At 46.8% G+C, this 23,564-nt stretch overlaps 1 protein-coding gene across 1 annotated transcript in view; it reads right to left on the bottom strand.

Moving 5' to 3' along the window:
• The window catches only part of PTGS1 (prostaglandin-endoperoxide synthase 1 (prostaglandin G/H synthase and cyclooxygenase)), a 33,756-nt gene extending 23,441 nt beyond the window's left edge, over positions 1 to 10,315 (bottom strand). Inside the window, exons 1-2 of the mRNA XM_015418449.1 lie at positions 10,163 to 10,315; positions 9,997 to 10,065 (exon numbers count right to left, since the gene is read on the bottom strand). Coding sequence (XP_015273935.1) covers positions 9,997 to 10,065; positions 10,163 to 10,169 — 76 coding nt within the window. The 5' untranslated portion in view covers positions 10,170 to 10,315. The remainder of the gene's footprint in view (positions 1 to 9,996; positions 10,066 to 10,162) is intronic.
• Between the last annotated feature and the right edge of the window lie 13,249 nt (positions 10,316 to 23,564).

Below are 23,564 nucleotides of genomic sequence, written 5' to 3' on the forward strand. Positions count from 1 at the left end.
ATGGCCAAGATTGGGCCATTATTGACTGAGAGCCATATATAAACCCAAACCAGGCAGGGTCCAACAGGGAGAGCTGGAAAGGAGGAAAATATTGGAAAACTGTCCACCTGGATTTTTATCTTCAAGCAAATCTGAGTTAGGGTCATTTTGCTTGAGAATCTTACTCTTTGTTTCATCCTTAGAAGGAACTTTATTGCCGTTACACTGGTAAGAAAGAATCGCCTCCAGGCAAGAAGGTTTTGTAAAGTCAAAGACAGGTTGTTTCGCGTGTCGTTATTTCCCTTGCAGGCTTTTCAAGCATAGGTGGGAAGGCTGGCTAGTAAAAATGTCCATGGGCTACCCAGTTTTGAGGGGCTGCTGTATGCCTTGTTGTGTATCATTGTGAGTGCTTGCTGAAAGGTCCGTTTAATAAATGCAAAATGGTAATGATAAAAGAAAAATCCTTTCTGTTCAGTTGCAGCTATGATGTCTCTCTCCAGACCTCCCTTCTCTGTGCCTGTGGTGATTAAGTCATTGAAGCATGCTGGGCTTACACTTTCTTTGCAGGGAGATAAACCTGGGAGCTGTTACCTTCCCCTGTGGCTCTATTTCTTCACTCCTGGCAGAGGTCCTTCCTAACCAGTGGCAGATTGGGATGATAAAACAGGCCTGGAGCTAACTAAGACAAGTGGTCCTTGGGGTTCTGCTAGTGGCCCTCCAGGGTAGCAGCCCGCCAGGAACTTTCCCAGTAAGTTAAAGGGCCAGTGTGACTCCTGATCCTTAGAGGCCCCATCTCTTTAGATGATGTTGCTCAGTGTTCCCTCTAAGCTGAGTTAGTGTGAGCTAGCTCACAGTTTTTTAGCCTCCAGCTCACACTTTTTTGTCTTAGCTCAGGAAGGGTGGCTCCAGAGCAAACTAATTTGTGCAGTAGCCAAATCGCTCGCTCACAACTTTAATGCCAGCAGCTCACAAAGTAGAATTTTTGCTCACAAGACTCCACAGCTTAGAGGGAACATTGAGCTACCTGGAAACTACAGGTTACTAAAAGTGGTGCACAAGGACACATTTATTCATTTACTTGAGAAATGTATATGCCTCCTTTCCAGAGTCCTGCTTGATACAGCTAACATTGAAAATACAACATCAAGTACAACAATAATACAATAACAATAATCTGGAGAAGTGTGTGTGCACACAAAAGCTTATACCCAGAAAAGCTTATACCCAGAAAAAAACTTTGTTGGTTTTAAAGGTGCCACTGGACTCAAACTTTCCCCCAACAATAATACCAGTGGTAGAACTAACAATAAAAATCATCATAAAATATCATGGAAACAGCAGAAGAGCCATTTCAACAGATGATAAAATAGCAAACAGACAACTAAAAAAAAACAACCCAGACGGCTTCAAGTAATAATTATTACCCTATGGCATTGTGTGTAGAACAGCAAGGAGATCCAAAGATTGTCTGGCAGCTGCAGGTTCTAGCTCTTGGTGTTACGCTAGTGGTGAGCTAGACTTGTTTTCTAGGGGTTGTGATCAATGCTCCCTCTAAGCTGTGGAGTCTTGTGAGCAAAAATTCTACTTTGTGAGCTACTGGTATTAAAGTTGTGAGCAAGCGATTTGGTTACTGCATAAATTAGTTTACTCTGGAGCCATCCTTCCTGAGCTAAGACAAAAATGTGTGAGCCAGAGGCTAAAAAACTATGAGCTAACTCACACTAACTCAGCTTAGAGGGAACACTGGTTGTGATTGCTCTCAAAGAACTGTGACTGGCCCAAGGTCACACAGCTGGCTTCATGTGGAGCTTCAAGTAAAAGCCTAGTTCCAGGCCCATAGCTACAGTGGGGCCTCCTGGGGCCTGGCCCCCCGACCTCTTCACAAGGCCCCCTGACTTTTGGGGTGAAGTGGGGGGAGGCCACAGCCATCTGCACTCCAAGCCGCGAATTCATGGCTTGGAGTGCAGGTGCGCTGCCCCCACGTCTTCCCCAAAGCATTTAAAGGGATCCTTTAAATGTGTTGAGGGAGAAGTGGGGCCACGGGTAAATTTCTGTGCCCCCTGATTTTTTAAAAGGCCCCCCCAAACAAAAAAATCATGGCTACGGGCCTGCCTAGTTCTCATATGACAGCAGGGAAACGACCAGGCAAGCCTTAAGGGGGAGTGCATGTGAAAGGTAAGGAGCTGCCACTGCCAAAGTCCTGTCACTCGTTGCAACCCACCTCACCTCTGCGGAGAGAACAGGACTTGGGATGAAGATCTTAGCTGGTGGGCTGCACTGTATAGGAGGAGGTGATCCACTAGGTACCCCAGATCCAAGCAGTCTAAGGATTTATAACCACCAGCCCTTTGAACTGCACCCAGAAATGAAAGGGCAATCATCACAGATCTTTCAAGCAACTGGAGATACAATTGTTGTATTTGTCCCTGGTCATAGCCTTGCTACTATATATATTGGACCAACTGATGTTTTCAGACAGCTTGCTGTAATACGTCATCATGACAGTAATACGAACGTAAGAAGAGTCCTACTGGATCAGACCAATAGTCCTTCTAGTCCAGCATCCTGTCTCACACAGTGGCCAGCCATTTCTTCTGGATGGCCAACAACAGGGCATAGAAGAAGAAGAGAAGAAGAGGAGATTGGATTTATACCCCGCCCTTCACTTGGAGTCTCAGAGCGGCTTACAGACTCCTTTCCCTTCCCCTCCCCACAACAGACACCCTGTGAGGTGGGTGGGGCTGAGACACAAACTGCTCTTTTTCAAGGACAGCTGTGCCAGAGCTTGTGACTGACCCAAGGTCACATCAGCAGGTGCAAGTGGAGGAGTGGGGAATCAAACCCGGTTCTCCCAAATTAGAGTCCGCACACTTAAGCACTGCACCAAACTGAGACCTTCTCCTGATGTTGCCTCCTGGCTCTGGGATTCAGAGGATTAGTTCCTCTGAAGGTGGAGGTTCCCCTCAGTCACCATGGCTAGTAGCCATTGACAGACTCATCCTCCATGAATCTATCTAATCCCCTTTTAAAGCTGTTTATTCCTGTGGCCATCACTATATCCTCTGGCAGCAAATTCCACATTGTAATCACTCTCTGTGTAAAGTAGTATTTCTTTTTGTCCAAAGTTCTCTTTGTCAGCTCTCTCCACCCATTCAATAATTTTATAAACCTCCATCATGTCCCCCTTTAATCATCTCTTTCCTAAACTGAAAAGTCCCAGACTCTTCAGCCTTTCCTCATAGGGAAGGTGCTCCAACTCCCTAAGCATCTTGGTTGCCCTCTTCCATACTTTTTCTAACGCTGCAATGTCCTTTTTGAGATACGGGGACCAGAACTTTACACAGTGTTCCAAATGAGGCCGCACCATAGATCTATACAGGGGTGTTACAATATCAGCCGTTTTATTCTCAATCCCTTTCCAAAGAATCCCTAACAAAGAGTTTGCCTTTTTCACCACTGCAGTACAGCTGACACTTTCATTGAGCTATCTACTACAACCCCAAGATCCTTTTCCCTCTCAGTCTCAGCAAGTTCAGACCCCATTAGCCTATATTTGAAGTTGGGATTTATTTATTTTTTGTCCCAATGCACAAGATATAACCTGAACATGATCCAAGCATGGATCACTATGGTCAATAGCATTAAAAGCTGCTGAGGGGTCCAGGAAAATGAACAGGGACGCACTCCATTTATCACTTTTAATCAATATGCCCATGGACACTTCCGTCCTAAACCCAGGCCTGAAATTGGATTGAAACAGGTCTAAAATAATCCATCTCATTCAAGACCATTAGAAGTTGCACAACCACCACTTATTCAAGCACTTGCCCCATGAATGTCAAATTAGCCAATGAAGAAGTGAGCAGTGACTCACGAAAGCTCATACCGTGCCACAAATGCTGTTAGTCTTTAAGGTGCTACCGGGCTCTTGCTCTTTTCTATTGCTACAGACAGACTAACTCAGCTACCCATCCTTAGGATTGGTCTCAAATGCTTCCTTCAAAGTGGCCAGGACTACACCATCCCTCAGGCGAGCATATATTACCTCCTAGTCCCACGTGACCAAGCTGTCATGGCTAGATATTTTGAGCTACCAAGGACAAGCACTGAGTCAAGATATGGTGGACCACACACTTATAAGCATCAGATCTTACCAGCTGAAAGTCACCCGTGCAACTAGGCTCAGTCTGTGCTCTGATTACATCCTGAAATTGAACAAAACTAACCATGGAGTCCAAGTTGCGGCGGATGTGAGTGATTTTATCCACAAAATACTTTGCAAATGAGTCACAGCCAGCTTGTACATTTTCGAGGTCTACAGCTTTGAGGGCATAAGAAACAAGTCCCCTCACAGCTGAGAAAAGCTCACTTGGACAGCATGATGTGAATGTAATGGTGGCAAAGAAGTGAGCCCACATGTCAACCAGGTCCACAGTTCAATAAGAGGTTTAACTGGTTTTTGACTGGTAACTTTCCAAGAGATATCAGGATACCTTTCAGATCCATCAGTCTCCTGGTGTGGACCATGCTAAGTGGTGCCCTGAACCCTGCAGAGGTTCCAAATGTCTGTATCTAAACCTCACCAAATAATGGTGGGTCCATGTTGAGCACAGTGGTAAGAGTCCCCCATTACCAAATGATACATTTTTTCTGCAAAGAAAACCAGATCAAGTGTATACCTTGCTACATGTGTAAGGGCTAGAACAATGGTGTCAAACATGTGGCCCGGGGGCCAGATCAGGCCCCCAGAGGGCTTCTATCAGGCCCGCAATGGAACTGGCTGTCTTCTGCTGCTTCTTCCAGTTCTGCTGCTGCTGCGTCATTGTAGGTTTGCAGCTTACAGATACACACCTGAACAACATACTCAAGACTGCAACAGCACAGACATTTTGATGCCATAATTCAGAGCAAGAGGTGTCAGTTATCAGATACTGTTAAATAAACAAATGATTGCAAGAGTGCTAATGTTTTAAGCATGTTTTTATTTTAAGTAAAAAAAAAACATTGTGTTTGTGTCCTTTATAACGTGTATATCTCTGCTACCTGGCATTACGTTTTATGACACACATGGCCCGGTCCAACAAGGTCTCATTTATGTCAGATCCGGCCCACATAACAAATGAGTTTGACACCCCTGGGCTAGAATGTTCCAGCACAACCGTTTGATTGCCACCATGGCAGCCATGAAGTCCTGTGCCATCAGAGCAGCCTCAGGAGGGAAACTGAAGTCCCCAAGTACCACAAATCTTGGGTTCCTCAGTACCAATTCTGAGGCTGTGGCTATTAGCTCAAGCATATACACCACTGGGTAGTACACCAACAGAAACACTATTCTGATCCAGACCCCCCAGCATAAGGTACATACGCCCCAAATTTGGACGCTGGGTAACAAAACACCCAGTAAAAACCAGAGAAGCTTAATAGATACACCACTCCACATCCCCAGCCACAGAGGCTGTGCTGATGCTGCACCAGGAAATCTCAGGGGCATGATTTGGAGATGCTTTCCCCCTCCTCCTTCATCCAGCCAAGTCTCTATAAGGCACACCAGGTTGGTTTCCTCTAGGATTGGATCCCGTCTCTAACTAGGTGCCTTCCTGTGAACCCTGGTGCTCAGCAGCAGCATTTCTAGGTCTGATGAGCAATCAGCAAGATCAAGGCAGACTTGACTGAGAGAAGGATGAAAGGAAGCAATAGGCATGTCTTTTTAACTGCTTCTGCCTCAGGCCTGTCCTTCTCCCTCCCTGCTGCCCACGCAATAGTGGTATCTCTTCATTGCTCCAGCACAGGCAATCAGCCACATAATACAATGTAACCCTGGTGGTGATACAAAAACTACTGTGCAAAACGACCACGTCAACCTGCCCACCCACAAGCAAGGTTTAAGAACCGAACGAGATTACCGATATTAACAGACTACTCTCCAAAGGACAAACATAAGGATGCAAAGGTAAAATGGGAAAACTGACAAATTACTATAGTAATGATGACTACGAGCCCCACTCACTACAAAACCCCTAAACAGCTGACAAAGAAACCAAAGATGGAATAAGGTCACTTGAGCCCTCCCAGAAAGAACAGAAAAGGAAATGGGAATGGGAAACAGAAAAGATGAAAAATAGGTAGCAATATAGTTACTGGCCCTCACACTCATGCTCCCCAAGGGGTCAATCCCCTTTGGCATCACCATATCACAGGTGATGGGTGTCAACAGGATACAGCATGCTGAGAAGGCCCCTGGGTGGAGCGTCTCCTTTCCCACTCTGTCCCCAGAGTTCCGTGGCCTTGGCCACTACAGATCGTCCACAGGAGCAGTAAATGAGAGGAGTTGGGGAGACTGTGGTGGCAGTCCAGACTCAACCCAGATATCATGCCTTCCCATTCCTGGACATGTGCCACTGAATCCCACGTATCCAGCCACTCATTTCCTCTGCATGCCAAATGCAGGCTCAGTGGTGCTGCCCCCTTTCCTGAAGCCCACAGTGCAGCCTCGTCATTGCAAGGATCAATCGCTGGACATTAAATGCCAGGGGGAAAAACACCTCTCTCTATTTGAGCCCTCTCACAGGGGCAAATGCATCCCAAGGAGGCATTACGAGTCACACCGGAGTAGGGATTCAGAAAGCATTCTTAGCATTGTGCAGAGTCTCCCAGGGGCATCAGATGACCTTGCCACGGGATTCAGGAACCATCATTTCCCAGCACCTGGTCGGTAAAGGGGGGGTGGAGTCTGAGCTCCAGCACTTCTTTTTGAAACCCAGCCAGGCAACAGTAAAGTGGGCAAGATCCTCCTGCTTCCTCCAGAGGATGTTTCAAAAGGAAGTGCTGGAGCTCAGACTCCGCCCCCCCCCTTTACCCATCAGGTGCTGGGAAATGATGGTTCCTGAATTCCATGGCAAGGTCATCTGATGCCCCTGGGAGACTCTGCACAATGCTAAGAATGCTTTCTGAATCCCTACTCCGGTGTGACTCGTAATGCCTCCTTGGGATGCATTTGCCCCTGTGAGAGGGCTCAAATAGAGAGAGGTGTTTTTTTTCCCCTGGCATTTAAGGTCAGCAGTAAAGTACTTTAACTTGTACATTGCCCCAGTTGCTGCATCATTTTGTTCCTCACAACAGACAGTCCAGACATAAGTGCTGTGCTGCTGATGCTCTCAGACTTCCTCTGTTTGAGAACCCATTGGCACGGCGGACAGCATCAAACACTAGTGCCATGAGTGCAGAATTAACTTACTGCTGGAGGAAGCTACTGCCGGTTGAAGGCTTTGGTGCACTCACATCCTAGGAAGCGGGAAAGATCTGCATTTTGAAAAACTTGATGCAGGCTCCATTGGATAGGGCCTTTTCACTCAGTTTGCAAATCCAAACTCTTGAGAAAACACCCTTGCTGCCACTTTCTTCTTAACTTGGGCATAGGAAAGCTGCCCAAAGTCCTACAGTAGGGCAAGGAGTCCCTTTCAAACCTCAGCATTCAACAGAGCTTAAGTCTCTGAGCCTGTACTTCTGTTTTGTGTACAGAGGACATGACACTATTTACTCTGTTGAGTGTATATATCAAAAACATCTGGACCCAGGAAAGCTTAATTCAAGCTTTCCAGAAGAGAAGAGCACTAACACTCTCCTTTCCTCCTTTCAAACCTTTTTTTTAAAAAATGGTGAAGTAGCCCAGGTCAGTGTAGTCTTAGGGAGAATTAGCACTGACTGGTGAATGGCTAAAGTGTTCTGAATTTCTGCATATTTGCTTCTGCCAAGGAATAAGAATGCGAGGGGAAATGAGGGATGGCTTTTCTCAGCAATGCTATCTGGGATCTTGTTTGGGGATGGGAGGCAGGGGCCTTAGGCTGGCCGCCTGGGGCAGCTTTGCTCTTTAATGTTTTACTCCCAGTCCTTGGAAGGCTGTGAGGCAATGAGCAAAACGTATTACTAAATGGTTAGCAAATAGCACAGTCGTCTTATCTGGATCCACCAAACCCAGCCCTGCTGGTGCCTGGCTTCCCCTGAGAAGCGAGTTCCGTCCTCTTGGAAGAAAAGAAAAGAAACTCTGCGGTGTGGCAGTTTTCAAACTATCAATCAAATCCCCCCCCCAACTGTCTCCCTCCCTTTCTTCCAACAAGTTCAGGGTAGGGTACATACTTCTTCCCACCTCTTTCCACAATAACCCTGTGAGGAAGGTGAGACTGAAGGACAGCAACTGGTCCACGGGCTAGGCATTGACGACAAACAATTGGTGCCAAAAATCCTCAGGCTAGGCAGCCTGCCCCAATACCCAAGAGATTTGCCCCCCTGCAATTGCTGCAGTAGTGTAGGGATCCCTGGTTTGTGTACAGCTTCCTTGGTCTAAAATTACAGTTGCTGCAGTTCATGACTGGTGAGGTACTTAGGCAGCTGTGCGCCCTGTCTCCTGGTATGAAATTTGATCTCCTGAATTTCTGGTGAATTTCACCTTTCACATGAAGTTTTCTTTACCCCAGAACTGAATTTCTTAGTTCAAAGCGAAACCTTTTGCAACACAGTTGGCCGCTGCAGTTCCTTTGCAACATCATTCTTACTTTGCAAAAAAGAAGCTCTCCACTTCTCTGCAAGCCAGTTAGACTTTACGGTTAGGCCACGGAAACCTCCATCTCTTTCCATGAGATTGCTGGCAGATTTGAAGTTTCCCTTCCCTCTAAGGTTCTATGAAAAGCACCTGTGCGTGGCCAGGACTCCAGCCAAGCCACAAAGCAATGGCAGAATGAGGATGAGGAGACTGCCAGTGCACCACAGGGGTTCAGCTCCCTCTGGCCTTCAGTGGCATCCACTGGAGCCGGTGAACACTGCCTCTTGGCTCAGACCTGGCTGGCTGGCTGGCAGCTGCATAGGAGGAGGCAATGAATGACAGAATATCTTGAACTGTCCCTGCTTCTACAGCAAGATTACCGTCCATCAAGGAGGGACACGGGCAGTCAAAGAACTGGCTGCCGTGCCTGGCAAAACAACGTAGGCAGCCTTGTGCTCCAGCACCTATCCTGCTTCTATCACTGGTCTTGATTTTTGCAGTGAACTGTAACGATCCACTGGGAGGTATGGCAAAGGAAACCTTATTTTGGAAAGCAATAGGTGCCAGGATCCAAATCTTCATGGTATCTCTCTCCCGCTAGCATCAGCTTGGGGGGGGGGGGGCTACCTGGCAGTGGAAAACCAGGAAACTGACTTGATTGTGCGTGCTCAGATGCGCCTCTGCTCTAGCCAGTGACCCTTGCCTGCAGGTAGAAGAAAGATACCTCTGCATGTACGATCATAGGAGCCCTGCTGGATCTGACCGGTAGTCCATCTAGTTTAGCTTCTTGCTGCTCACAGGGATGGAAACCTTTGCATACTTTTTCCGTTGTGCATTTACACACACGCCGAGTCCTTCAAGATAGAGATGTGCACCATCTGCTGCAAGCCCTATGGCATAGGGTGGGTCATAGCTTCACAGGCATTGGCGAGTGGCCACCTGACGATTGTCTCTTTGACGCAGGAGCCCCAAATGCCATGCTGGTGTGGAAGTGCCAACCTCCACACTCATATGGAGGGCGTCACCCTTGCATTCTGATCCAAGAGGTGTGGAAGCTAGCTATGGTGGTGGAGAGGCACTCTGCCCGTGCTCAAAAACCCAGTCTCACACATACTGCAGCTGAGCTCCAATTAACCTTGCAGCCCAAGGAGCTGCCTGGCTGGCTAGATCACCTGGCCCAATTTCTGTTTCCAGCGCACCTCCTGAACAGCCGACAAGCTGCCCTTCCCTTGGTTCTGCAGTGAAACACACCCAACGTCTCTGCCCTCCTCCCAAGGAATGATAAACCTTCGCCCAAAGTTTGTCAGACTTCTATGCCTCTTTGCCAGTCCACGAACATCACAGCTTTCTCCCCTGCCTTGGGGAACATTTTGCCCCCACCATAATGTCCGCATAGCGGTGGGGACATAAATATGGGGGGTGGGCTTCAGGCCTCCCTTATACAGAAGGGCAGTAGGGTGAAAGGGAAGGGTACCTCCTACCTGTGCTGGGGGCTCCGGGGCTCACACTTAGACTCAGGAGCATCACCAAAGGGAGGGTGCAGCACAGCCCTGCGAGGGAGAAAACAGAGGCGGTTAGAGTGTGCGGCCCCCCCCTGTTTTTAGGGGAGGGGCCAGAGGGCGAGTCAGGCGCCTGGCCTGTACTTACAGCACATAGCAAGAGAGGGAAAGCGGGAGAAGGAGAAGCTGTCCAGGCGCTGCCTCCGTCCTGCACCGCGAATTCCACAAGGCAGCTGTGCCCTTCCTGACGTCGCCTCAAAAGGCAGCCCCCGGCTCGGCCTCCTCCCTTCCCCAGATGCTGCTCCACCCCTTTCCTCTGCATGCACGGCGGTAACAACTTCTGGATTGGGAGGGGGCCCGCAGGCCCGGCAGATCAGAGGGGGCTCTCCCACTTAGCCTGCAACCGGCCGACCAAGTGCTGTCTCTGCCGCAGGCAAAGCGAGGATGGAGGCGCGGGGGGTTCCTCCCGCTCCTCACAAAGGCAGAAGATACAAAGAGGTTCGGTCAGGTCTTCCCATTGGGCCCAGGGGCGTGGGATTTTTGCATGAGTTTCACAGAACTCTTTAGTATCCTGCCCAATGAATAGCTCTGTGAAACTCCAGATGATGTCAGACTTCTTTGGAAGTGGGAAGGTCGGAGACGTCCATCAACCCCTTTGCCTTGCAGGCCAAAACCTGCAGGGAAGTCACCTGGCCAAAGATTCACAACAGCTGCGCTCCAGTCTCCCTTCCAGACGCTAGCTAGGAGCCAAAGAGGAGGCGGGGCAAGTTCCATCGTTCATTGTTCCCTGTGCAAGGTGATGGGGGGGGGAGGCTAAATTTAGGCTGCAAGGCAGCTGCGCAGGTTCAGAAGCATCCCTCCTCTGCCCGCCCCCACCCCCGGAATTTGGAAGCATCCTTTGCATTGTAGGTCTTGCAGCTCTCTCCTAACAATAACAAAATGCCTGCATTCTTTTGAACTATGGTGCTGGAGAAGACTCTTGAGAGTCCCTTGGACTGCAAGGAGATCAAATCAGTCAATCCTAAAAGAAATCAACCCTGACTGCTCCCTGGAAGGCCAGATACTGAAACTGAAGTTCAAATGCTTTGGCCACCAAATGAGAAAGGAGCACTCACTGGAGAAGACCCTGATGCTGGGAAAGAGTGAAGGTCAAAGAAGAAGGGGATGGCAAAGGATGAGATTGTTAGACAGTGTTATCAATGCAATGAACATGAAATTAAGCAAACTCCAGAGCACAATGGAAGACCGAAGGACCTGGCGTGATGTGGTCCATGGGGTCGCGAAGAGTCGGACTCGACTATGCAACTGAACAACAACAACAAAATACCAGGCCTGATGCTTGTGCTTGGTTTTCAGCTCTTCATTTAACCCAGAGCTTCAGGTGGGGGGGAGGACACATCCTGCCATGAGACGCCAAGATCTGGGCTGGCCCAAAGCTGATTTTAGGGTACAAAAACACCAGTTCACTTTTCAAAGGTATGGCTTACTCTAGAACACAAAAACTAAGCTTAGGACCAGACACAGAAGTACGGCATCTTCTGGGGGACAAATTTTCCTGTAACTGCAAAAGAAATGCTAGAAAAAGCTGAAGGCAGCAGGAAGACCCAACATATGATAGATTAACTCAATCAAGGAAGCCACGGCTCTTAGTTTGTAAGACCTGAGCAAAGCTGGTAACAATAGGATATTTTGGAGCTAATTAATTTATAGTGTCTCCATATTTTGGAAGTGACTTGACTGCACTTAACACACACACGGGGTGTGGTCAGATGTGCCATTTGATCTGGTGTCTTGCCAGTTCAGAAACGGGTTTTATCTGCGCTATCACACAGTCAACATCTGCCTCCCATCCCCAGCCATCGCTTTCCAGCTCAAAACCACTTTAACCCGGAGTATTTTGATACCAGGTCCCCAACTGGTGTTTTCCTGATTCTCCAGTTCCAGCCGCATTTTCCCCCTGTGTGATCGCTCCTCTGGTGTCGAGCCACTTCCAGTTTAAACCCCCTCCCCACTCGAAAGCTGCCCGAGGCTTCCGCTTTTTGCCTGCCATTTTTTTAAAGCGTTGGTGGTGTGCGCATAGGCAGAAGCCCACCACCGCATTATTAAAAGCAATGTTTAAACGGTGCCTAGTTTTAGCATTTAGATGAGTTTGGGATCTCACAGAGGCCATTTTCGGGGTAAATGTTTCAAGGGAAGTGTTCCTTTAAAGTTTCAAGGGAAGTATTACAGCAGTCGGGTTGAAGTGGAGATTGTTGTTCTGCACATGCGCAAAATTTTTAGTTCTGCAGATGGCTGCCTGTGCACATGCCCAAACTGAGAGAGAGAGAGAGAAAACCAACATCAACGCACACTCCCACTTGTGGACGGCGGGGAGCGATGTGGCTGCACAGCGATCCGGCGCAAAGAGGTGAGTGTGATCATGATTCTCCAGGTTAAAAAAAACCGCACCAGGGCTGGAGCAATTTAAACCGCTCCCAGCACGCCGTCTGACCACACCCACAGAGTGTATAATTTGGGCTGACTCAAAGCAAATTTGAGGGCTGCACCCTTCTCCTCATATCTCATTCTAGAGTGCGTTGGGGGGGGCATAGTGTATTGTGGCATGTCACACAAAACAAACATTTGTGCTGGCAATACTTTTGGAGCATCTGCCCATCACAGAGATGTATAATTCGGCACAGGTACTGGGGCAATGCTAATTTTGGGGTGCAGATGTTTACAAATGTCTGTTCCTTATTCGGGCAGCACTGTATTGAATAAGAAACTAGGAGCCAGCTCTGGCCTCTCAGATCTGCATCCAACAGGCTTGGCATCAATCAGCAGCTTAACAGAAGTGTTCCGGTATGCAGGATCCGCTGGGTTCCCCTCCCACCGCTGCCCAGTCCGTCTGCGACTGCAGTGTAGATTGTTTACTTTTTTTTGTAAGCCTCCATTTCTTCAGGCCTCCCTTTGCAGAGCAAGGGTGCAGAGACCTGGTGGGCCCTGCATGGAACACAGACTCAGAGCCTGGTTGCTTACCCTTGCTTTTAAGTGGCAACCAGCAGCACTGATTCTACTGTCGATTGGTATTGCCAGAATAAGGAAAGCAGCGGATGCACCACTCCCAGCCGTCAGGAGGGAGGGAAGGGAGGGGACTGGCATCCCTTTTTGGGCTCATGCCACCATGGTCAGGTCCAAAGGAGATGGGCGTACCTAGCAAAACAAAAACAAAAACAAAACTTACAGACTCTGGACTAGGAGCTTTGAGACCCTGGAGAAGCTGCTGCCAGTCTGAGTAGGCAATACTGATCTTGATAAACCGATAGTCTGATTCAGTATAAAGCAACTTCATGCGTGTATGTAATTCCTCCCTCTGCCATGAAGCTCACTGGATGAAGCATGGATTGAACTGGATTGAAGCATGGACGGCTTCAAAAGGGAATTAGATAAGCATATGGAGCAGAGGTCCATCAGTGGCTATTAGCCACAAGGTATAGCTAGGGGCTCTGGGGCAAGTGATGCTCTGTCTTCTTGGTGCTTGGGGGGGTCAACAGTGGGAGGGCTTCTAATGTCCTGGCCCCACTGCTGGACCTCCTGATGGCACTGGTATTTCTGGCCACTGTGTGACACAGAGTGTTGGACTGGATGGGCCTTTGGCCTGATCCAACATTGGCGTCTCTTATGTTCTTATGTTCTTATGATGACCTGGAGCCAGTGAGTCGCTTTTGCTCAACCCAACCTACCTCACAGGGTTGTTGTGAGGATAGAATGGGAATGGAACCATGTCTACTGTCCCAGGCTCCTTTGAGGAAAGGCGAAGTAAAAATGTACAACAGAGTTTAATTGAAAAGTCTCCTCCTTGGTCTTTTCTGTTGTGGCCTCTGTTGCTTTGTCTTATTTCCACAAAACCCTCCTCTTAAAAAGCCCTGCATTTTGCATTTTAACACGGAAGAGACACACAAGGAAAACTTATCTATGCCTTTGCCAAATATTAGTCTCATTCACAAACAAACAGTCTGAAAGTAGGCAGCAGCAGGGCGGGTGCCGTCTCTTGTGCAATCTCCCTAGCCTCTTTCCCCCACTCCAGGGATATGGAAATGCGGCCTTTTCCTTATTTACTCAGCAGCACTGAATTCCAAGGTTCCAAGCCTGGGGTGTTCTTTTAACCACAACAATGAATGATTGTAAAAAAACCCTCAGGGATGCTTCTAATAAGGCTGGAAAAATAAGTGCCTGACTTTATTTCCCAGTCTTGTTCTTTAAAATTTTGGAATTAAATTAAAACAATCTTTAAAAAGCATGCATGGATAATTCCATATGAAAGTAATACACGTTTTCCATAGAAACACAGAATGCCACAACATGTTGTTGTTGTTCAGTCGCACAGTCAAGTCCGACTCTTTGCGACCCCATGGACCACTTTTATTTATTTTTATTTATTTATTGCATTTTTACCCCGCCCTCCCCGCGAACGGGCTCATCACGTGCCCTCCTGTCTTCCATCGTGGTCTGGAGTTTGCTTAATTTCATGTTTGTTGCCTCGATAACACTGTCTAACCATCTCATCCTTTGCCGTCCCCTTCTTCTTTGACCTTCAGTTTTTCCCAGCATCAGGGTCTTCTCCAGTGAGTGCTCCCTTCTCATTTGGTGGCCAAAGTATTTGAGCTTCAGCTTCAGTATCTGGCCTTCCAGGGAACACAACACAGGCATACATATAAATATGCGGGTTGTCTCATTTGCTTAATCCTTTCTTACTTTTGCTATGGAGACAGGCCTAATTAACTGATGGAACTGGCTGCCCCAGGGTGTAATGATGGCCATTAGAACAGGTTCCTTCAAAAGGGGCTTAAGACAAATTCATGGGGGAGGAGTGGTCCACCCACAGCCATTAGCCATGGTGGTTAAGTGGGATCTCCATCTTCAGAGGCAGTATATCTCTGAATTCCAGGTTCTAGACAGGGAGCCACAAAAGAGGGAGGCCCTGGCTTCTGTGCCTGTGCTTGTGGATCTTCCGTGGCTTCTGGCTGGCCACTGTGGGGAACACAGAGCTGGATGAGATGGACCTTTCGTCTGATCCAGCAGGGTCAGAGAGGATCTGCAAGAGAGTGCAATCCCTTGTTCTAGGTCCTGACCCATGGAAAAATCCCACTTGAGCCCGTCCTACCCAGCTTCTGAGAAGAGCAGCCGATTGAAGCAAAAACATCCAAGAGTCTTGGAGTGTCTTGGAGACTTCTTGTTGGGGTTCGAGCTTACCTAGGCTCTTGCCTGTCTATTCTTGTTTCATCCTCTAAGTGTTATAAGAGTCTTGGTTGAACGTTTCAAGCTTTTCTAATAGCCGTGAAGACTAGAAAGCTGGTGATTTGTTTAAAAAAATAACAACAACAAAGCTCCTGGATTCAGTATCAGATGCTAGATTCTGAGCCCAATATGACTTTTACTGTGCAGTTTTGGACCTGAAGAATACACATGGGCCCTAACTTGGATAGCCCAGGCTTGCTATTGCTTGTCTCTGTATCCTGGCCCTGGTATTCCTTGGAGGTCTCCCATCCAAGTACTTGCCAGGGTCAGCCCTGCTTAGCTTCCGAGATCTGACAAGATCGAGCTTCCCAGGGTTATCCAGGTCAGGGCAACTCTGGCAAGTATTTGGATGGGAGACCTCCAAGGAATACCAGGGCCAAGATACAGAGACAAGCAATATCAAGCCACTTCTCTGAACATCCAAGCACCACTAGGGGCTGCCAGAAGTCAATCATGACTTCCAGGCATGCATGTACACATGCACACACACATACAAAAAAGAGAAAAGAATACACATGGGTCTTGTCAAGGCTGTTGCCCCCACAGTTTCTTTTGTGCTTACAGTAGTGGCTAGTGTGTAAAACTCAGTAGCTGTGTTTCCTTATCGGACTGACCACTGATGGTATAAGAGACAGGACAGCCAGATAGATTTGGGGAAAGATGGCTGGGGAGGAGATGGCCTCTTGATACACAGGGCCAAAACCATATCTCCAGATGCCTGAATGCCAAAAAATGGGAATTTACTGGGGACTTGGGAATGTAAAATATTTTTCCAGACCAGTTGTTTTAGCTTGTGCCAATAAAGCAGAACAAAATCTGTTTTTGGCAGAAAATATTGTCTCAAAACACACAAGGCTGGAATTCCAACGTCTTTTTAGTGTGGGTTCCTTCAAACACTAAGAGAAAAAAAAATCCTAGTACTTTTTTTAGATCAACTAATGATTAAAATCTTGGAAATGAGCTTTTGATTTGCCGCAGCATTCTTCCTCAGGTAGGAAGTTCACAGAACAAGAATGCACTAACTCCCCAATGAAAACAAAAGGAAAAAGGAACGCTTCTGCACGTGGGTGTGGCCAACTGTATCTGTACAATATCCTGAACATCCAGGATGAACAGAAGATTCTGCTACGTCTGGGATGGGGGTGTCCACTGAGGATCATCTTCTCTGTACCATTTTCTAAAGCTATTGGAAGCAATCTGGACTGCTGCTCTCTTAGTTTAGGCTCCATTGACACTGTATGAATCGACATAAGAAGTGCTCTGCTGGAACCAGTCATCTAGACTAGCATTCTGGTGGCCCACGGCAGCAAGCCTGATGCTTCGGAGAAGCTCATGAGCACAGTGTGAATGTGATGGCCTTCCTTCACTAGTCCTGAAGATCCAGGGGAGGTTGTATGTGGAGGTTCAATTAAACTCTATCCTGGTCAATATTCCTCCACAAATATGTTTGCACATTTTAGTTTTCCAAAAATGCCTTTTTATTTCTGGTGTAACATGACTCCGATCTCACCCTGTAAACCATGATAATTGCAGGGCCCGAGGGAAGGAAAGAAGGAAAATGAGGCAGAAATGAATTTTATTCCAGTAACAACCCACGCACCCCTTTCCCACTCCTTGTCTTGGCTCTTGGCCCTTTGCGTTTATTTCATACCTGGAGCTGACTCATCCAGAGACAAGCCAAACAAGGGTGAGAAGGCAGCATCATGGGAGCGTGCCTTGGGTCACTATCAGTGCAACACAGCCAGTGTGGGCTACGGGAGGGGAATTTAGGGTTGCCAGGTTCCCCCTGGTGGGGATGGGTGGGGATGGTGGGGATGGGTGGGGGGGCTAGGTTTGCCAAATCCAGTTTGGGAAGCTCCTGGAAATTTGGGGGTGGAGCCTGGAGAGGACAGGGACCTCCATGGGGTACACCCTCCAAAGCATCCATTTTCTCCAGGGGAACTGATCTCTGTAGTCTGGAGATGAGCTGTAATTCTAGGGGATCCCCAGGTCCTACCTGGAAGCTGGCATCCCTAGCTGCCATCCCTTTCTCCCACCATGCTTCAGGATTGGCTGTGGTTCCTATACATCTCTCTCCTCCTCTCCCATTCTTAGAGACACCCCTAAATTTACCATTCTGCCTTCATGGGAAGGCAAGGCACTAAAGTAAAATGAAGGAAGGGAGATATCAAGCCCCCTGCGCAAAAGTGGGGTTCCTCAGAGGCCAATCAAATAAACCCTAGGTGGGCCAGCAATCAAAGTGTTATATGTAGCAGGGGCAATAAAATGCCGAAGCCAAACAGAGGGTCTTTCTGCACAACACAAACCAGCAGGGTTCTTCCAAGGCATCTGTTTCTTCGCCTGATGGTATCTGTTTCTTCACCTGATGTTTCTACATCAGAATAGGATTCAATAGGTCTTACCAAGTGACTCTCTTAGTTCCTGGATTAACCTGTAACCAATTGTATACATTGCCCATGCTGTAATCCTTATTGTCCCTTGCTAATTTTTGTTCAAAACAATCATGCTTGTGATGATTTTCATTATTCAGTTTTATTTGTTGCTAATACTACTGTTAACATAAGGAAGGTGTTGCTGCAAGAAGAGACTAGATGGATATACCGGTTGAATTCACTACTACCTCATGGGCTAAACTCAGAACTTGATCTTAGTTGTTTTCTATTATCATACCTGTATTATGTTAGTTGTAAGTTCAGAACTTTGGCATAGAATGTAAATCTCCTCACGTCTGGTATTGTTCCCACAGAGTGTCTTTTGAAAATCATTCTTTAAATCACACCTGTCACTTTAAACATGGTTATAATGTCCAGCCACGACTGTTAAGGTTTGACACTGAATAAAAAAGGTTTTGATGTTTATATAGACTGTTAATATGTGAAAGTAATACTATAGATGGCATTTTACAGTTGGGTTTTTATATAAAAAAAAAAATACATGGATACACTAGCACTTTAAATGCTGTTTGCATAGGCAGACCGTGGCTGGTAGCAATTAGCAGTGGCTTCTAGAATTCAGCTAATACAGTGTGAAGACCTTGGGTTCTGTTATTAGAGAGTCAACATGGAATGTTTCCTTCAAGAGTTGATAAGTAGTAATGCAAATGACAGTTTTGAGTGTAATCGTTTATTATGATTTTTTAAGCTACATTTATAATTGAATGTGTATCTTCTTACTTCTAGTGATAAGAATTGTGATTGCTACACGCTCAGATAAAGCAAATATTGTGAAATGAATTGTTTACATTGTGTAGCATTCATTAGTGTGTGAGTGATAAAAGAAGAGAATTTTCTACAGAATTACTACAGTAAATGATTTTGCAGCGTATCTTTATTGACTCTTCATTATTTTTTCATGGATGTTGTTGTTGGATTTCCACTTCCTCCCATGATCTCTCATGTTTGGCTTCAGCCTCCAGGTGGAGCCTGGAGATCTCCTGCTTTTACAATTGATTTCCAGCTGACAGAGATCAGCTCCCCTAGAGAAAATGGCTGCTTTGAAGGGTGGACTCTATAGCATTGTACCATGCTGAGGCCCCTCCCCTCCTCAAACCCCACCCTCTCCTGGATCCACCCCCAAAGTCTCCAGGTATTTTGCAACCCAGAGCTGGCAACCCTAGTGCTGGGGGTGGGCAGTTGGGGGAAAGGATGCTGGGTTGGTTTGAGCTCTGTTGTCTCTGTCCACCTACCAATTAAATACTCTTTTTCTGCCTTATAAAATCTTTTGTAGAAGTTGCAGCATGCAGATAAATGTGGGCTTTAGCTCAGGAAGGCTTCTGTCACAATGAATTCTTTAGTCTTAAAGGTATCACAACAAGACTCTGTTAGTTTGGCTGTGAAAGACATCCATGCCCCCTCCCCCCAGCTGTAGAAGTAGGAAACTATCTGTAAGAACAAAAAACTGAAGTTGGAGATGGCCTGCAAGCTTTTGGGTTCATCAGATCTCTGCACTGGAACAGAGCGTGGAACAAAACAGCCTGCAGCTCAGTACCTTGGACTTGAGCCAGGCCCGGCCTTGGCTGGAAGGGTGGGGTAGAAATCTAATAAATCAAATCAAACCCAACTACTTTAAGCCTCGGGTAGCCATCCTCTAAGAGGGGCCTGAAGATCTCTCAGAATTCCAATTCATCTCAGGACTACAAAGATCAGTTCTCCTGGAGAAAATGACTGCTTCAGAGGGTGGACTCTATGACATTATATGCAGCTGAGCCCCCCCCCACCAGCTGCCAAAGTGGAAAGAGATAAAACTATTTTTTCCCCAGAAGCTGAAGCTGGCCTAAGACATTTGGTGCTAAGCAAAGAGAGTTTCATTTTCCAAAGCTTCTTGCTAAATTATACTCTCTCCTTTGTTTTCCGTTGATTTCCTTTTTCTCCTTTACTACTGGTTTGAACTAAAAAAGTTTGTTTCCCCCTCAGCTGGCTCTTTGAATGACCTTGTTACTGTTTTATTGCTTTTCTCTGTGGTGCTGTTTTTTTAAATTCTGTTATTACTGGTTTTATTGTTTTAATGGCTGCCATAAGCCACCTTATAACTATTTTATATTGAGAGTGTGAGACAACACTACGTATTTGAAATTAAATTAAATCCAAAGGGTTTAATCTCACTAACTTATATGGGGCATGATCGATGTGAAAATGCTTGCACATGTGGCCTCTTGAGGAAGGGAGAAAGTATAGAGGAAATACTCTGCTCAGTAGTTAAGAACAGAATATCTGGGTGGCAAGCAAGGAGAGGAAGACAAGCCTGTGTGCTTGAAGCTGCCTTCCTTCATCCCTGAGTCAGTCAGCATGGGGAAGCTTTGGGAAGAAGATGCAAAGAGAATGGACATCATTAGTAGAAAAGAGCTTTTGCCACGAGATGAGGTTATTTAGACATAAGCTCATTGGCTTTTAGAGGGTTTTTTTTTTAAAGCTCATCATGGCCGTGTGCATGAAGCCTCTCTCACTTTTTCAACCTTTGTGATGTATGTAACAACCACAAAGCATCCTAAAGTCTCAGAATATTTAGGGTGTGCTGTGTGTAACACAAATCCTGCTTTCAGTGAGGTTTTAAATGGGTAACTGACAGCATACTTTACGGGTTTTTTTTTTTTTTTTTTGAAAATAATTTCCCCAGAAGTTGAATCCCTATTTGAAAGGCATTGGGTAACTTCTGCTTACTTAAATCTAAAATGACTAAACTGAATGATTGTACTTTAATCACATCATGAGTAGACGAGAGAGAGACTCACTGGAAAAGGCAATAATGCTTGGAAATATGAGATGGATTGACTCAGTCAAGGAAGACTCAGCCTTCGGTTTGCAAGACCCGAGCAAAGCTGTTAAGGACAGGACATTCTGGAGGCCATGAATTCATAGGGCTGCCATAATGCAGAAGAAACCTGATGGCACCTAACACACACAGGGCATCCACAATTGGGGAGAAGCACATAACACACACAGGGTTAGCACTCTGCAGTAAAGCACTTTCTTTTCGAGCAGAAAGCTCCCAGTTCAAACTACTTAGAAAAACCCTGTCATTAGGAAAATCCCCCTCGTGTCTGAAAGCTATTGCCAATCAGCTTTGGCAGTACTAAACTGGGTAGGGCAATGGCATCGGTGGGCTAGGAAAATGGGCTGGAAGCAATCCGATCTGAGCCGTCCCCGGGCCCCTGGGTAATAGGGTCACTCAGCTTTTTCTTTTTAATATATCTTTATTTGTTTTTAAACAATCATTTACAACAATAAACATCACAAGCATCGAACAAGCAATAACAGGCCTGACCAGTGGTGCCAACAATGGAGTTGGCTCTCCTGTCCAGCTGCCAACCGGGAAGCTGATATCAACTGAAATGAGTAGTAGTATCTGCTTTGCATCACGTATTGTATCTTATCAGCTGGCTAATCTCTAATGAACAAGGCTCCTATGGGCCCCAAATGGCTGTTTCGAGGGCTGTGGGTGAGTGTAACCCGACTCTTCTACCAAAGCCACGCTCCCGCCCCTGTTCAAACCACCCTGATGGAAAGATTAGAGGACCACACCGTTTCTGGTTTTATCTGGGATCTTTGGTTCAGAGTGCCTAGAGCACAACATGTTTTGCATGCACCCAGCTGGAGCTCAAGGTTGTGTGTTGGGTTCCGTCAAGCACTAGCTTAGATGGAGGTGGCATGGGGGAATGTGATGGTGGTGGTGGTACCTGAACCTTTGCTGGCAAAGTGTAGGCTGGTGTGTATGGGTGGGTGTTGTGTAAAACTCCCATCATCTCATTTGAAGCATTACTGAACAACTCTGAAGCTTTGTATAGAATACTGACAGGAAGTGGTTGTCATGTAAGCAGATGTGCATCAGTCTCTCTGCCCTCTTTCCTCCCCTGGCTGATATGTGAAGGCGGTGACACAGGGTGGATGTCCACTTTGCCACACCCTGCAGTATATGGGTCAAAGTGGAATCCATTTTTTTTTATCAGCAAATTCGAATTTATTTTCTTCACGAGACCCTGAATTTAAAAGAACACAATTTTCTGTCTTTTGCTTAGGAGGGGGAGGGAATGCTGCTGACCAGCCCCAGCAATCCAACATTTCCCAATGAGCAACCTTCATTGTTACAGACAAGAAAACGTAGGCAAGGCTTCAGAAATAGACCAGGAAATGAGGTCTGCAGTCGCTCATCTAGTACTTTCTTGTGGCTTAAATGTTTCTGTTTTCAGGAGCCTTGAACGATTAACAGCCCTTTTCGTGTCTGGAGAAGACACCTCTGGCTACCTTTGCCTGGAGAAAAGCTGGATCCCACCTGTCTGAATAGAGCAAGCTCTATGTTAAAACCACATGTGGTTTTAAAGAGCACCCGAGCTGCTTCCCAGAAGCGGGTAAGTGCTGCATGCCAAACAACTACTGTTCCCCCACCCCCCTCCATTTCCAATGGGAGCCAGCCAGTCCCAGCCATGTATTTGGATGAGACTTTGCCTCCCCCCCCCGCCTCCCCTCCCCCTTTGGCGGTTTCTCCTATGGATGTGTTGCATTTACTCTGGGATTAAGAGTTGATCCAAAGCTGCCAGAAGTGTGGTTTATGTATTGCCAAGAGCTGCTTCTCTGTGAGTTGCGCTGGCCATTGAATATCTGCTGAATTCCACAGGGGCTGCCAGATCTGACTGTTGCAGCCAATATAACACAGTCCTGCGGCAACGTGAAGATGAACAAAATAGTTGTCTCTTGACAGGTTGCTTTGCTGGCACTAGTCCGAAACCTTTGGAAAGGCGTAGCCCTTCCTCCAAGGGTCTGTCTGGGAATGTTTTGTTCCTTGTGAAATGTCCAAGAGGTGGGGAAAAGAAGGACGAGCAAAATCTGACAATAGAAACAGTCACCAAAATGATCTCTTCCGCTTGAGTCCACATATGTCTTATGAGTCTATTCCTGCAAGTATGACTACCTAAGCCTGGTTTGTCTTGGCATGTACAGAGGAGTTCTCTCTCTCTCTCTCTCTCTCTCTCTCTCTCTCTCTCTTCTCTCTCTCTCTCTCTGCTGAGTAATCACAGTCTTACTTTGCACATGGTTAGACCAGTGTGGCTTCCATGCAGGACTGAGCCCTAGAATCTCGCTTTTATTTAGAAACCGTTACAGTCGATGATGAGTCCCACTGGGATGGGGTTGTTTCAGCCTGTGGAAACACTGCCCTTGTTGTGCAGGCTTAACTTGGACTGCTTCCCCTTCTGTCTCTCATCTGGCAGGAGGATGAGGCTTCCTGGTGATGACCCTTATTTGCTCCCTCCACAAGCCACCTGGCCTCCTAAAGATTCCCCCCAGCAGCTGTAATTTCTGCCCTAGAGCCTAAAGGATGGAAGCCATTCAGGAGATTAAGTTTATTGGATTCTTTGTAGGTGTTTGCAACATAATGCGGTTCCTTCTTTATTTGTGCCTGAAGAAGCATGCTGTGGGATTTCAAAGGTTTCAAAGGTTTCATGCACCAGTCTTAGTTGGACCAAGCTATCCATATGATATTCCAGGCCTGTGCAAATTGCACTTTCCTTGAATGCAGCCCCTACCAGTCACGTATTGTGACCTGCCAGGGCCTGAAAAACGTTTGGGTGTTGGCTGCCTGCCTGGGCTTGTCAAAACTGAGAGGGAAGGGTGTTGGTTTTCTAGAATCCAGCAGATTATACAGAGCCAGTATGGTGCAGTGGCTAGAGCATTGGACTTGGACTGACTAGGTCTGGGTTTGGTTCTTCATTTGGACCACAATGCACACTGGCTGATCTTGGGCCCATTGTACTCCGTACGTCCCAGTGTTGTTGTGAGAGAGAC

Source organism: Gekko japonicus, unplaced genomic scaffold, assembly GCF_001447785.1.
Source record: "Gekko japonicus isolate JY-2015 unplaced genomic scaffold, Gekko_japonicus_V1.1 scaffold127, whole genome shotgun sequence".
Lineage (NCBI taxonomy): Eukaryota > Metazoa > Chordata > Lepidosauria > Squamata > Gekkonidae > Gekko > Gekko japonicus.